Source organism: Salvelinus fontinalis, chromosome 21 (genome assembly GCF_029448725.1).
Source record: "Salvelinus fontinalis isolate EN_2023a chromosome 21, ASM2944872v1, whole genome shotgun sequence".
NCBI classification, from domain to species: Eukaryota; Metazoa; Chordata; class Actinopteri; order Salmoniformes; family Salmonidae; genus Salvelinus; species Salvelinus fontinalis.
Window position 1 is genome coordinate 49,193,684 of NC_074685.1, and position 15,737 is coordinate 49,209,420.

Consider the following 15,737-nt stretch of genomic DNA (forward strand, 5'->3'; position numbering starts at 1 on the left):
AAGTAGTCCAAATGGAAACCTTTTTAAAATCCTCATATTTCCGCATCCACTTTTTAAATGAACAGGAAAAATGTGTTTACGATGTTTGTTGGGGCCTAATGCTTACAGGAATACTTTTTGTTGGTAATGGTAACTGCCAAAATAAAGGTAACACTTGAGCAAATTAGGTTTTCTGGCGGCTCTGTTGTGTTGTGGAGTGCATTTTCCTGCCATGGTTTAGCTCCACTCAACCCCTTAGAGGCCAAGGTAAATGCCAATAAATACATAGCCATTCTGAGTGATCACTTTCAGCCTATGGTGAATCATTTCTATCCTGATGGGAGTGGTCTCTTCCAGGATGACAACGCCACCATCGACAGGGCACGAGGGGGTCAATGAATGGTTTGTTGAGCATGAAAACGATGTAAATCATATGCCATGGCCGTCTCAGTCTTCAGATCGCAACCCCAAATTAACACTTATGAGAGATTTTGAAGTGGGGCCTGAGACAGCGTTTTCCACCATCAAAACACTAAATGATGGAATTTCTCGAGGAAGAATGGTGTCACATCCCTCCAATAGAGTTCCAGACACTTGTAGAATCTATGCCAAGTGCTTTGAAGCTGTTCTGGCGGTTGGTGGTGGCCCAACACCCTATTAAACACTATGTTGGGGGGGGGGGGGGTCTTTTATTTTGGCAGTTACTTGAATGATTCAGCGTAGGCATTTGCACGTGCTGCATTACAAATGGAAAATAATCTTAAACTAATGTAATTTTGAATGATTTTTTCTCACACAGAGTAAATCAGAGGGGAAACTCTTTGAGAGGTTTCAGATTAACAGGAAGTTTGGGAAACTCATCACGGCCATAATCCAGAAAACCTGGCCAAGTGATCACCATGGAAACAAGGACGAGGTGGTCTTCCAACACCTCATGACTTGGACTGCAGCCAAGAATATATTTGAACTACATGGTACTTACACTTTTCTATTAAGCGTCGTGTAGATCAAAACACTTCGTCCATTCAAACACTTAAAATGTACCGTGTGTCGTTCTTTGCGTGTCGTTTTAGGTGCTGATGACAAGCTGATCGAGCAACTCTCTAAAGAGGCCACGGTCAAAATTACTGAAGCAATCTCATCCTTCAAAGTCATTTGTAACCGGCTGATCGACGGAAGCATCAAGATCAAACTGCTCAACGACATCTTAGGAAAGACGGATACTTTCACAGAGCTGATGGCGATAGGTAATGGAAGGTTGTGTGTTCTATCTGGGGGCGGCAGGTAGCCTAGTGGTTAGAGCGTTGGGCCAGTAACTGAAAGATTGCTGGATCGAATCCCCGAGCCGACAAGGTAAAAATGTGTCGTTCTGCCCCCTGAACAAGGCAGTTAAACCCATTGTTCCCCGGTAGGCCGTCATTGTAAATAAGAATTTATTCTTAACTGACTTGCCTAGTTAAATAAAGGTTAAATAAATAAAAATATATTTATTTTTAAGGCTTGTGATCGGCTCTGTTTTTCTGCTCATGATGAAATGGGTAAGTTATAATGACATTAACGGCTGTGATATGCTTGTTTGGATCTCAATGCAGATTGTCTGTCTTTGAATGAGAAGTGCAAGAACCGTGCCTCCGTGGAGACGCTCCTCAATCTGAGGTCTGAGGAGGCTAGAGCTGTCAGCCATGAGAAGGAGCTGGTGGACATCTTGCTCACCATGAGCCGCAAACTAAACGAACACATCACAGGTGTGTGTGTGTGTGTGTGTGTGTTTAACTATTCTTGTGGGGACCAGAAGTCCCTACAAGAATAGTAAACAAAGTACAAATTGACCAGCTGGGGACATTTTGTTAGTCCCCACAAGGTCAAATGCTATTTCTAGGGGGTTTAGGGTTAAGGTTAGAATTAGTGTTAGGGTTAGAATTAAGTTAAATATTAAGGTTAGGAGCTAGGGTTAGGTTTAGGGTTAGGATAAAGTTTAGGTTTTTGGGTTAGGGTAAGAGTACGGGTTAGGGTTAGGTTTGGGGTTAGGGAAAATAGGATTTTGAATGGGACTGAATTGTATGTCCCCACAAGGTTAGCTGTACAAGACTGTGTGTGTGTGTGTGTGTGTGTGTGTGTGTGTGTGTGACTGGGAGAAACTGATTGTAATAGCAACATTTTTTTTACTGTTTTTATGTGCCATTTGCAGTTCATTTTGGGGACATGGAAGAGAGACAACTGACCAACATTGAGGACATGACCTTGGACCAGTTCATGAAGGTTCACCCGTTTGACCAGCCCTCCTCTGGAATGCATGGTGTGGTTACGTACTTTGATCTTGATCAGAGCATGCGAGAGATGGCAGATGTTTGGCACATGTTTGGAGACAGCCACATATTCAAGATGTTGTGGGAGAAACAGACCAAAGACTTTGCTTCTGAATTTGATTCCTTGGTAACACCAAAGGAGGTAACCAATGGTATTTTTAGACCTTGCTACACTAAATACAAGAAGAACTACGAAGGCCTGAAGAATGGCAGTCTCAAGCTTAAAAAGGTTGATATCCTCTTCAATGACTACAAGGGCAAATATGAAAAGCTGGCAATGGATTTGGACATTATGTGCAGACTTAACAAGTCAGATAACAAACACTGGATCAAGGAAAGGGTCCAGCAGATTGAGCAGTACCATGGCCTTCACTTGGCTGTGAAGTCTGCTCAAGTTATTATGAAGGTCAAGGAGACCCTAAATCTTCAAGGCGACTTCAAGGCCCTACAGACACTGCTAGACATTGTAAGGAGCTGATTTCTGAATTTAAATTGTCTACATTTTTGTGAAAAACTCCCATTTTTTGTTTTTGCATGATTTTACTCAAAACCCATAGTGAAATAGATGTATTCCTAAGCGTGAAATAAGGGATAATCAACAAGGGCAGGGGGAGTCCTGGGTAAATAACCCTTGATGAGAAGCGCTCCCCGACACGCAGCGGAGGGGCTGACCTAGCATGTAGTGGGTTAGTTCCCCAGGACTCAACAGAGCCCTGAGTTATATAACGCATACACCATGGCTGTTGCCACAGAAAACAATACTAACGCACACATTTGCCAGTAGAAAAGTATTCAATTGAAATAATTCATTGTCTCCTTACTCCCGAGTAGCGCAGCAGTCCCTGGTTCAAATCCAGGCTGCATCACATTTGGCCGTGATTGAGAGTCCCATAGGGTGGCGCACAATTGGCCCAGTGACGTCTGGGTTTGGCCAGGATAGGCCGTTATTGTAAATAAGAATTTGGTTCTTAACTGACTTGCCTAGTTAAATAATAATAAAGATTATGTGAACATCCACTGAAGCTAGCTAGTTATCTAGGTTACAAAAACCTATTTTAACAATGCCAATTACGTATTTTTTTTAATTTTTTTTTTATTAACTTTTGAAACAGCAGATCAGAGGGAACATGTGGTAATGTTTGACGGTCAGTTTCACCTCTTGGCAACATTGTAGCTGTCTAGACCGAGGTGATTCATATGGCTCCTGCACCACAAACCAAATGTGACAAAAAAACATGACAGAGCTTGTCAAAAGTAAATGAATGCTAGCTAGCTAAATTAATCTGCCTCCTCTGTCCACATTGGTCTTGCATTTAAAATATTTGGTTTGTGTAGATAGTAAAGTCGTTTGTAGCTAACATTGATGCCAATGAATATAAAGTCAAATCAAATGTTATTGGTCACATACACGTGGTTAGCAGATGTTAATGCGAGTGTAGCGAAATGCTTGTGCTTCTAGTTCCGACCATGCATTAATAACCAACAAGTAATCTAACCTAACAATTTCACAATTAAGGTGGGTTTTGTGAATGGATATTGTACGTACATTATTTAGGTACCTTTTTTGGTTGGAATTTCTTCTTAGCCGTGGAATATATATATTTTTTTGCCAGGTGTTTATTTGATAATAATCAACACCGGCCAATCATAATAGAATATTCCCGCCAAGCTGTGGGAAATTCACATTACTCAAATCAAGCTAGGATTAAGTGTGTATAAAGTGATTATTTTGACTTTTAATCTAACCGTTTGCTGCATTCACTTTTATTTAATTGCTTTTAGTAGTTGTACACCACAACATAAACCAGTGGTAACTGAACAACAATGGATCCAGGTACATTTCTCAGGGGTTTTTTCTTCTTCTGTTCTCAGATGAGTACAGATTTGAATGAAGAGCACCTTGATCGGATTGACAATGACCTAATGCAGGCCAAGACAGATCTGGTGGACGTCACAGAGCCTCGCAGACTATGCCTCTTGGAACTTGGCCACGCAAAAGATTTTGTCATCTGGGTTAAAGAGGCCCTGAAAGGTAAAGAGGCTTATGGTTAAACATTTTCGTTACTCTAATACAGAGTTTCCTAACGTGCGGCCATCTTGAACTAGGGTCACTGGATCCCAAGGGGCGACCGTTTTGGGTTTTTTGCCCTAGCACTACACAGCTGATTCAAATAATCAACTAATCATCGAGTTTTGATCATTTTGAATCAGCTGTGTAGTGCAACAACAAACAAAAAAACGTGCACTGCTTGAGGTCCAGAGGACTGAGTTTAGGAAACGCTGCTTTAATACATAAAAATCTGTAAAATAAATCTGCATTGATTATATATATTTTTTTACAGATATCAATGAGCTGAAAGTGTTTGTTGACCTGGCCTCCATCTCTGCCGGGGAGAATGATCTTGATGTGGACCGTGTGGCCTGTTTCCACGACGCTGTTCACGGATACTCGTCACTGCTCTTCGAACTGAAGCAAGATTCCGGTTTTCAGACCGTTAAAGAGGTGATGAAGAAGCTCTGGAGAACATTGGATAATGATTCCAACCTCCCAAAAAAACTGGTGAGATGAACATTTAACATTTTTTTTAAAAACGACCGTTTTAATAATCCGTTTTTAAATGAAGCAGTCAATGTCCGACACTTCATTCTCTGTTTGAAGCATGACACAGCACGACACTTGGAGTGGTTGAAAACTGTGAAGGATTTCCACGGGTCTGTGGAGCTGTCCTCCATCTCCTTAGCAACCGCCATCAACAAAAAGGGCATCTACATCATCAGTGCACAGAACCAAAAGAAGGTAGACAATATTACCATGTAATACATACTGTATGGATAACATTTTCGTCAACAACACACAAAAAAATCAGATCTGCAATGTGATTTAGGTTCTATCTTAAACAACGTGCGTGAGATGGAGGCCATTGCATGATGCCATTACCATGGGAATTATTAGGAACTACCTGCTATCAGACGGGCAAAATGTTGTACACCCTATATGTTGTAGTACCACAAGGGGTTCTAGTCCTGCAGACTGTTTTTTGTTGTTGTGTAATTAAGTTTCACAGATAAGATGATATGCACAAATAAAATGCCCCACGGACCAATGAGCATACATCTGACTTTCCCCTGAAGCGTAAAGAAACGTCCATTTTTAAGAATGTTGTGTGAAAGTAACACGGATACATTATTCTCTGTTCATTCTGAAACAACTGGACAGATGTTGTGTTTTAAAGAAACCGGTCTTATGTAATGACCCACAGCCTAATTAATGTGTCTACAATCTACTTACATGTTTTGGGAATGTTTAGACAACACAATTTGTTTTGTCAACATACCCAAGTTGCACAGTTTTGCGAAAATCAAATCAATAAGAACTGTAAAATGTATCTCTGTGTGTTGCTTTATTCTCAATCAAGTTGAGTCTTGAGACTGCCCTGAAGTTACACATCTCTGAGGAACATGGTGAAGAACAGGAGATGCGTTCCTACTCACTGGAGGACCTGAGGGAGCTGCAGAACAAACTGATGCTCATGTCTGGCAAAGGGGACCAGTCTGAGGTGAACCACTTTTCAGAGGTAAATCTCTCAGTGTTTCAAAATGTTTTCAGATACTACTTGTAATGTTTGTTGTGCCTTAGTTTAACTAGAAGGAACATTTGATTTTTTTAAACACTTTTTTTAATTAAACACTTTTGTGTTCATTTTCTTAGGTTTTCGCCAGTGTCCAGAGATTGGCTGTGGCATTCATTGCCCTGTTTACAGCTGGGAACCCCCTGTTCCGAAACTGGAAAGCCAACATCAACTGTAGTTCACGCAGTGAGGAGGCTGACATCCTCATGGACTTTAACCTGGGCAGTGTTGTCAGTGTGATTACGGTGGAGGGCAACATCGTGGATCAGCTTCCGGAGCTGTGCAGGAAGCTGGAGAAGTGTCTGAAGTACTGGAATGACTTTATGGACAAACAGAGATCCCACCATTACTACCTGAACTATTACAATGCAGAGCAGATAGTCTACCTGTGCAGTAAGCTGACTCAGCAAAATGATTTTGAAGACCAAGTTCTCATGATGCTGTCGTTCGTCAAACCCAACTGCACAGCCTCTGATCTGAGACAGTCCCTCCATGCACTGCAAAGTGAGATCCTCACCGTACAATCAGAGCAAAATGAGGAAATTGAATTTAATACCTTTGTTGAAGTGTCAAGCAGCAGAGAGAGAAGTCCAGATTTTATGGTGAAGTTGAGTGCTCTATCCGATGACCTGCCGAGTCTCATGGAACAAGAAATTGGCTCAGGAAAAGTTCATCTGATTTGGAATGCTTACATGAGAGACATGAAGAACTTTCTTCCAGACACTCTTGATGTCAGAAGCTTTGGACGATTTTTAGAAATATTGGCCAACAAAAAGGAATATAAATATTTGCCTAAAAAATGGAACGACAAACCTATTCAAAGGGATCTGCCCAAGGGCCTAGCTATTGGGAGCCCAAACCTTATTGTTTGCCCTCACGACGAGATCCTGGCATCTTGCATCTCCGTTTACATGAGCAGTGAATGTCAGCCATTGCCTACGTATGATGAGGTGCTGCTGTGTAACTCTACCACACCTTTTGAGCAAGTGGAGCTGTTCCTCAGACGCTGCCTCACCCCAGGCTACAGAGGACAGAAGATCTACACCATGCTCTACGGAGATCAGCTGAGTTATGAAGTGAGCTCCAAAACGGAGAGATTTTTCAAGAGTATCGCAATGCAGTGCCGGAAAGACTACAGGCTTGTGATCATCTGCAGTTTGGATCGAGAGCACACCTACCTTCCCTCAGCCTTCAGCCAGTACAGGTTACACATGGTGCCCCAGGAACCCTTGGTCATGATTCAGCGTTACCTGAGCAGACACTATACAGTCCCAGCAGATCAGACCAGTGCTGCTGCTGTGTTCAAAGACCGACAGTTTGTTGGAGTTGTGTCGTCCGAAAGAGCAGGAGTTGGTCAGTATATTTTGTCGACATTTCCGCCTGTAAGTTAGTACAAATATGTAGATAATGTCTGCAGAATTAAGTCATGTATTGAAGTGACTTTAACCCAACATCTAGCGACCTCATCAAGAGGTTTGGACGGTTTAAGGTGTTGGCTTGGCAGTTGTTGGACCAGGGTTTAAGTCCCGGTTGGGGCTACCCCCCCAGAATTTTGTTACAATTACATTTTCTGAACATCATTTGACACTAATAAGTAATACAAAAAACAATTATTTCACACACATCCCTTTACAGATGTTTGTTTTAGGGTTATGATAAAGTAAGGAACTAGTTCTAAGCTAGGTCAGATAGTTCTAAGCTGTTTTTTTTTTAACAACAAGGAAATTGAAACGGTCACTAAATTGCTACATGTTGCTCCTGAAGACGTTTGATTGACTAATTTGTCTTTATTTAAAATGCCTCACTCTTCAGCTTGTTTGGTTCCTCTCAATAATAACATGTTGTTGACCCTTTCAGGTAAATCCCTTTATATCAAGAGGCTATTTGAAAAACTGAAGGACATCTTCGTGAAGGCTACAGTGCTGAAATGCATTCGCTTGATCAAGCCAACGGTTGACGAAAATGTCATTCTTCAGTCTCTTCTCAACAACCCTGGGAAGAAAGAGCTGACCATCTTCCATTTTGATGTCACATCTACGGTAATTATATTGGGGGGTATTTATTAAAGCTAGTTAGGTTTTCTCATGTGGGGGGGGGGGGGGGGGGGGGGGGAATTGTGCCTCTGAAATTGATTATTATAACATTATTGATTAACATTATTGATCATGTTTATTGCAGACAATAACCCTTTTCCTAGTTATGATCTTCTTCTGAAAAAGCCGTTTTACGTGCACCATTAAAATCAACAGCCGCCAATATTCCTGTTTGAATGATGAACAGAATACCCCTAATCAATTCTGTAAGCTAAGTCCACAGCAAATGAATCCCCGGTAGTGGTTCAACAGGCACCTGAGAATTTGCCTTGTAGGCTTTAGGAAATAATTTTCCTGCCGATTTCCCACAACAATCATTTGTGCGAATTACCTGCGAGCCTTTAGTTCTGAGCTATGATGTTTTCACATCAAACACTTATTTTATACAAACAGTGACTTGTAAAAGATGTTGAACTACAATAAATCGTACTTCCTGGAAAGACAAAAGCTGAGCAACTGATAGGTAAGGAGTTTTGATGACCCTCTGAACTGCTGTACCGTGTGCTGAGCAGCAAAGGCAAAACACACAATTGATGACTTGTCATTCTCACAGTTACTGGTCCTTAATGGCCATGGCTGGCGCTGAATACGCTCTGTGTGAGGTCATGGGTCAACTACCGAAACTGTGGATTATGATAGGAGAATCTCGCTCACACTTAAAATCTTGATGCTTCATATATATCCGATTCGAGTTAAAATCGTTTCGGACGTCAATGTCCTTCATCTGATTGCAATAACATCCCAACCCGACACTACGATCATAGGACTTCACAACAAACATGAAAGTTTGTCTACAAAAATAATCGGAGTGAAATCGTATTGTATACCCGGCATAAAACAGAAATGATTGATATGCTTGAATCTACTTTGAACTTAATTACATTTAGTCTTTTTTTGTAAATTCTTTTACCCTCATTGTTTTTAATGCAACGTTTAACAGGTACAGAAGGGTCTGGATGAATGTCTGTTTAAACTGCTGGTCCTGGGCTATTTGATGGACTCTGAGGGAAGGATGTGGAAATGCAGCAACAAGCAGTTGTATGTGATTGAGATTCTACAGTCTACCGTAAACCAGCACAGAAATGAACCAACACTGGTATGCTTTTTTTTAAAGACTATCCAATGTTCATTTGTTATCAGAGCCTGTAATCAATGTATATGTATTTCTTGATTTTCTTAATCACACTTCTCTTCTCTTTACAGAAAGCACCTGTCAACTTTACCTTCCCGGCTGTGTTCCCAAACGTCTTCTGCCGCCCACCCAATGAGATTCTAGAGCTGGAAATGAGGATGCAACAGGATCCCTCCATTACGAAGCCTCAAGACCCACTTATGGATGACCAAGAGTTCAAGAGTGACGCTTACCAACGACCATACCAATATCTGACACGATCTCATAATCACATCAACTTGGACAGTTTTATGTACAGTGGAGTTGAAGGGAGCCATGTCAAATGTCTCCAGTTGCTCCTTCTGTACTGTGGAATTAAGGACCCCTCGTGGGCGGAGTTGAGGAATTTCACATGGTTCCTTAACCTTCAGCTGCGAGACTGTGAGACGTCCGTCTTCTGCGATGCCTCTATCACCGGGGACACTCTTCAGGGATTCAAGAACTTTGTGGTGGACTTCATGATTCTGATGGCCAAAGATTTCGCTACTCCTTCACTCAGCATCTCTGACCAGAGCCCTGGGAAGCAGCAGATAACCGGAATACGAGAAGAAGACTTGGCACCCTTCCGGATCAGAAAGAGATGGGAGTCAGAACCACATCCTTACATCTTCTTCAATGATGACCACATGTCAATGACCTTCATTGGCTTTCACCTTCGGCCCAATAAAGAAAACTGGGTAGACGCCATTGATCCATCCACAGGGAGTGTGATCAAAAGAAACATCATGACCAAAAAACTGTTTGACGGCCTGACGCTACAGAGAGTCCCTTTCAACATTGATTTCGATGAACTGTCGAGACGGGATAAAATCGAATGCATTTGCAATGTTATGGGAATCCAGCAGCATCTTGATCCTGATGAAACATATGAGCTTACGACTGACAATATATTGAAGATGCTGGCAATTCTCATGCGGTTCAGGTGCAGCATCCCTGTAGTGATCATGGGGGAGACGGGGTGTGGCAAAACGAGGCTCATCAACTTCCTCTGTGAACTACAGAAGAGAGCCGTGACCACTCAGAATATGAAGCTAGTCAAAGTGCACGGAGGAACTAGCTCAGACATGATCTACAGCAATGTCAGAGAAGCAGAAGCCATTGCTTATCGCAACAAACAAAGCTACGGCTTTGATTCTGTTCTCTTCTTTGACGAAGCCAACACAACAGACGCCCTCAGCAGTATTAAGGAGGTCATATGTGATCATACTGTAGAAGGAGAACCTTTGCAATCCCAATGTGGCTTGCAAATCATTGCTGCATGCAACCCTTACAGAAAACACACAGATGAGATGATTCACAGATTGGAGTCAGCTGGCCTAGGATACAGAGTCCGAGCTGAAGAGACAGATGAAAAGCTGGGGTCCATCCCTCTCCGCCAGTTGGTGTACCGAGTCCAGGCCTTGCCCCCAAGCATGATCCCTCTGGTGTGGGACTTCGGACAGCTCAATGATCACACTGAAAATATGTACATCAAGAAAATTGTCAAGAGGGTGGTTCAGACCAACATGATCAATGTGACATACGCAAGTTGGATCACAAATGTCCTGTCGGCTTCACAGAGGTACATGCGGAAAAGGAAAGATGAATGTAGCTTTGTAAGTCTCAGGGATGTGGAGCGTTGCATGCAAGCTTTTGTCTGGTTTTACAAAAACCATAAGATGCTACTTGCTGATCTGTGGGAGTTTGAGAGAAATCAAAATGCGGAGAGGCGTGAAAAAATCCGAAGAGATCCAGTCTTGTGGTCTCTGGTGATGGCAGTGGGCGTGTGTTACCACGCCTGCTTGGAAAACAAAGAAGAGTACAGACAAAATATCTGCAAGTATCTCACTGGAATATACACCCCATTGAAGGTGATGCAGGAAATCTCACTCATGCAGGATCTTTTCCTGAGTGGAGTGCCGCTGGGGGAAACTATTGCACGAAACAATGCTCTGAAAGAGAACGTCTTCATGATTGTCATCTGCATTGAGCTAAGAATCCCTCTCTTCTTGGTAGGGAAACCTGGGAGTTCTAAATCGCTGTCTAAAACCTTGGTGGCAGACGCCATGCAGGGTCAAGCTGCACACTCTGACCTCTACAAAAGGCTGAAGCAGATTCACCTGGTGTCCTTCCAGTGCAGCCCTCACTCCACACCAGCGGGCATCATCAACACGTTCAAGCAATGTGCTCGTTTCCAGGAGGGAAAGAACCTGAAGGAGTACATATCTGTGGTGGTGCTGGATGAAATTGGATTGGCTGAGGACTCTCCCAAAATGCCCCTGAAAACCCTCCATCCTCTGCTAGAAGAGGGATGCATTGATGATGAGCCATTACCACACAAGAAGGTTGGATTCATTGCCATTTCCAACTGGGCTTTGGACCCCGCGAAGATGAACAGAGGGATCTTTGTTTCACGCGGTGACCCTGACGAGAAGGAGCTGATTGAGAGTGCGAAAGGCATATGCTCGTCTGACACAATGATTTTGGAGAAAGTCAGAGATTTCTTTCAACCCTTTGCCAGGGCCTTCCTGAACATCAGTCCAGAAAAAGGCAAAGGTTTCTTTGGTTTGCGTGACTACTACAGCTTAATCAAGATGCTTTTCGCAATTACCAAGGCCTCAGAGCAGATCCCTAGTGCAGAGAAGATTGTGGAGGCGGTACTGAGGAACTTCAGTGGAAGAGATGATGTGGACGCGGTCACAGTCTTCACCGAAACACTTAAGATCAATCCAAATCTGGAGAGGATCAGTGCCATTGAGCTTGTGAGACAAAACCTCTCAGCTCAGGAGGAAGACTGCCGCTATTTGCTGCTACTGACCAAAAACTACGCCGCTTTACAGATCCTCCAGCAGACCTTTTTCTCAGAGAGCTGCCAGCCTGAGATTATCTTTGGGTCCAGCTTCCCCAAGGACCAAGAGTACACCCAGATCTGCCGCAACATCAACCGAATCAAGATCTGCATGGAAACCGGTCGAACCGTCGTGCTCCTGAACTTGCAGAACCTCTACGAAAGTCTCTACGATGCTCTCAACCAATACTACGTCTGCTTAGGGGGACAAAAGTACGTTGACCTGGGACTGGGAACCCATCGTGTCAAATGCAGAGTTCACAAAGACTTCAGGCTCATTGTCATTGAGGATAAAGAAGTGGTCTACAACCAGTTTCCAATCCCTCTCATCAACAGGCTTGAGAAACATTACCTGGATATCCATACTGTCCTCAGTAAAGAACAAAGGGAAATTGTTGCGGACTTGGAGAGATGGGTTGGGCAGTTTGTAGATCTTCGACAAAGCTCACCTGCACCACAGACCTACAAGTACCAACCTCCTGATGTTTTCATTGGCTTCCATGCGGACACGTGTGCCTCGGTGGTTCGTCAAGTGACAGAGAAACAGAGGGGAGACATGGACATCCCAGACCAACAAAGAAGAGTACTAGATGAGGCCAAACTCATCCTGGTGAACTGTGCCACTCCAGACTCTGTGGCTCGGCTGGACTGCACAGGACTCTCTAAAGTGGAGATCGACCATCTGACCAGGTTCTACTATGAAGAGCGAAAGCACAGCTCTTTGGCTGACTTTGTCTGTCACACACAACAGGTGGAGCAGAGCGCTTCCTGCTTCATAGAGGTAATTTAGTCGTAGTTGAATTCGAACAGTACATTTTATGTCTTATTTCTCCACCCCTTAATTTTATATCTTAACTTCTCCAGGTGACGACATTTTCCAGACTGTTGACAGAATCGGATATTGGACCGCTGAAGGAGGTGGTGCACAATGTAGAGCTCCTGTCACTACAGCAGTTTGACACAGAGCTCTCTTTCCGCAAGAAGATCAGGTTGACTTATTTTCAATGTTTTAGGTCTGTAAATCCTATATTTAGTGTTGTTTTTTCTCTCCAGTTAACATAGTTGTTTTTTTCCCCCCCCCTAGGGAATTTCTGACACCTGGAGATGCATCTAACAACAAACTCCTCATTATTCAGTCAGATTTGGATGAAGCATCCCACAATGCAAGTGTCATAGCATCTGCAAAGTAAAGTCAATATAGTTTCATAAATATCTGCAAATAAATGAAAACTAGGGTCGATCTAATTTCATAAATATCTGTGAACTAAATGAGATACTGTCTGAGAAAATGTTTCGTTGTTTTCAGGTACTCTGCCATAAATGAAATCAACAAATCAAAACATGAGGAGATTGAAGGCAAGGTGTTTGTCTACTTCATTACCAAACTGTTAAGATTGGACAGTGGCACTTCCTTTGTTGGATTTCATGGAGGTGAGATGCTCTTATCAATACCGTTTTAAAGCCTGTTGTGATATAAAAAATTTAAAAAAAGCAATTTATAACATGGAATCAGAAAGTGTCAATAAAAGGCTATTGGTCATTTTCTGCCAATAGGCCCCTGGAGGTCCGTTCACATTGATGACCTCAGAAGATCCAAAGATATTGTGTCAGACATCAGAGTCTTGCGGAACCTTGCCATCTGTCAACTGTTTGAGGAAAAGCAGGATCAGCCTCAAGGTAAAAAAAAATAATAATAATTAAAAGCTGTGTGTGATTATGTAAATGACCTGCTATGAAAATCCTTCTGACACTGAGTACAGTTACACGCACACAATAATGAGATTATTGTGGATAGTCAGATTAATATAATAGTTTGTCTATCCTGTTTACATGGATACATCTGAAATCAGGCTACCTGATGACACTGATAAATGCAGAAAATCGGCAATCAAAATAAACATTCTACCTCAGCGACTGTTATTTTTTGGGAAGCATATTTTATCCTGAGTTCGGACATATAAAGTTTATATATGAAAACTACTTCTAAGATATACATTTAGTTGTTCCCGAGAACACACCACTCACACAATAGAGGGAGGCAGTTAGTTGTTCTGAGAATACACCACTCGCGCTACAGAGGGAGGCAGTTAGTTGTTCCCGAGAACACACCACTCGCGCTACAGAGGGAGGCAGTTAGTTGTTCCCGAGAACACACCACTCGCGCTACAGAGGGAGGCAGTTAGTTGTTCCCGAGAATACACCACTCGCGCTACAGAGGGAGGCAGTTAGTTGTTCCCGAGAATACACCACTCGCGCTACAGAGGGAGGCAGTTAGTTGTTCCCGAGAACACACCACTCGCGCTACAGAGGGAGGCAGTTAGTTGTTCCCGAGAACACACCACTCGCTCTATAGAGGGAGGCATTTAGTTGTTCCGAGAACACACCACTCGCGCTATTGAGGGAGGCAGTTAGTTGTTCCCGAGAACACACCACTCGCGCTATAGAGGGAGGCAGTTAGTTGTTCCCGAGAACACACCACTCGCGCTACAGAGGGAGGCATTTAGTTGTTCCGAGAACACACCACTCGCTCTATAGAGGGAGGCATTTAGTTGTTCCGAGAACACACCACTCGCTCTATACAGGGAGGCAGTTAGTTGTTCCGAGAACACACCACTCGCGCTACAGAGGGAGGCAGTTAGTTGTTCCCGAGAACACACCACTCGCGCTACAGAGGGAGGCAGTTAGTTGTTCCCGAGAACACACCACTCGCGCTATTGAGGGAGGCATTTAGTTGTTCCGAGAACACACCACTCGCTCTATAGAGGGAGGCATTTAGTTGTTCCCGAGAACACACCACTCGCTCTATACAGGGAGGCAGTTAGTTGTTCCCGAGAACACACCACTCGCGCTATAGAGGGAGGCAGTTAGTTGTTCCCGAGAACACACCACTCGCGCTATAGAGGGAGGCAGTTAGTTGTTTCCGAGAACACACCACTCGCTCTATAGAGGGAGGCATTTAGTTGTTCCGAGAACACACCACTCGCTCTATACAGGGAGGCATTTAGTTGTTCCCGAGAACACACCACTCGCTCTATACAGGGAGGCATTTAGTTGTTCCCGAGAACACACCACTCGCGCTATTGAGGGAGGCATTTAGTTGTTCCGAGAACACACCACTCGCTCTATTGAGGGAGGCATTTAGTTGTTCCGAGAACACACCACTCGCGCTATTGAGGGAGGCATTTAGTTGTTCCCGAGAACACACCACTCGCGCTATAGAGGGAGGCAGTTAGTTGTTCCCGAGAACACACCACTCGCTCTATAGAGGGAGGCAGTTAGTTGTTCCCGAGAACACACCACTCGCTCTATAGAGGGAGGCATTTAGTTGTTCCGAGAACACACCACTCGCTCTATACAGGGAGGCAGTTAGTTGTTCCGAGAACACACCACTCGCGCTATTGAGGGAGGCATTTAGTTGTTCCCGAGAACACACCACTCGCGCTACAGAGGGAGGCAGTTAGTTGTTCCGAGAACACACCACTCGCTCTATTGAGGGAGGCATTTAGTTGTTCCGAGAACACACCACTCGCGCTACAGAGGGAGGCAGTTAGTTGTTCCGAGAACACACCACTCGCTCTATTGAGGGAGGCATTTAGTTGTTCCGAGAACACACCACTCGCACTATAGAGGGAGGCATTTAGTTGTTCCGAGAACACACCACTCGCGCTATAGAGGGAGGCTCTCGGCTGGTGCTAGCACATGCGCAGATCAAATGCACCGCTGGAATGCAGA

The 15,737-nt window shown here is 43.6% G+C and overlaps 1 protein-coding gene across 1 annotated transcript in view; it reads left to right on the plus strand.

Annotated features, from left to right (window-relative positions):
* Positions 1-15,737, plus strand: part of LOC129818291 (E3 ubiquitin-protein ligase rnf213-alpha-like) — an 89,872-nt gene that overhangs the window by 27,244 nt on the left and 46,891 nt on the right. Inside the window, exons 18-33 of the mRNA XM_055874033.1 lie at positions 779-953; positions 1,053-1,226; positions 1,572-1,724; positions 2,168-2,751; positions 4,158-4,317; positions 4,628-4,845; positions 4,945-5,082; positions 5,702-5,860; positions 5,995-7,267; positions 7,772-7,953; positions 8,948-9,103; positions 9,211-12,786; positions 12,870-12,994; positions 13,090-13,191; positions 13,312-13,436; positions 13,560-13,682. Coding sequence (XP_055730008.1) covers positions 779-953; positions 1,053-1,226; positions 1,572-1,724; positions 2,168-2,751; positions 4,158-4,317; positions 4,628-4,845; positions 4,945-5,082; positions 5,702-5,860; positions 5,995-7,267; positions 7,772-7,953; positions 8,948-9,103; positions 9,211-12,786; positions 12,870-12,994; positions 13,090-13,191; positions 13,312-13,436; positions 13,560-13,682 — 7,423 coding nt within the window. The remainder of the gene's footprint in view (positions 1-778; positions 954-1,052; positions 1,227-1,571; positions 1,725-2,167; positions 2,752-4,157; positions 4,318-4,627; positions 4,846-4,944; positions 5,083-5,701; positions 5,861-5,994; positions 7,268-7,771; positions 7,954-8,947; positions 9,104-9,210; positions 12,787-12,869; positions 12,995-13,089; positions 13,192-13,311; positions 13,437-13,559; positions 13,683-15,737) is intronic.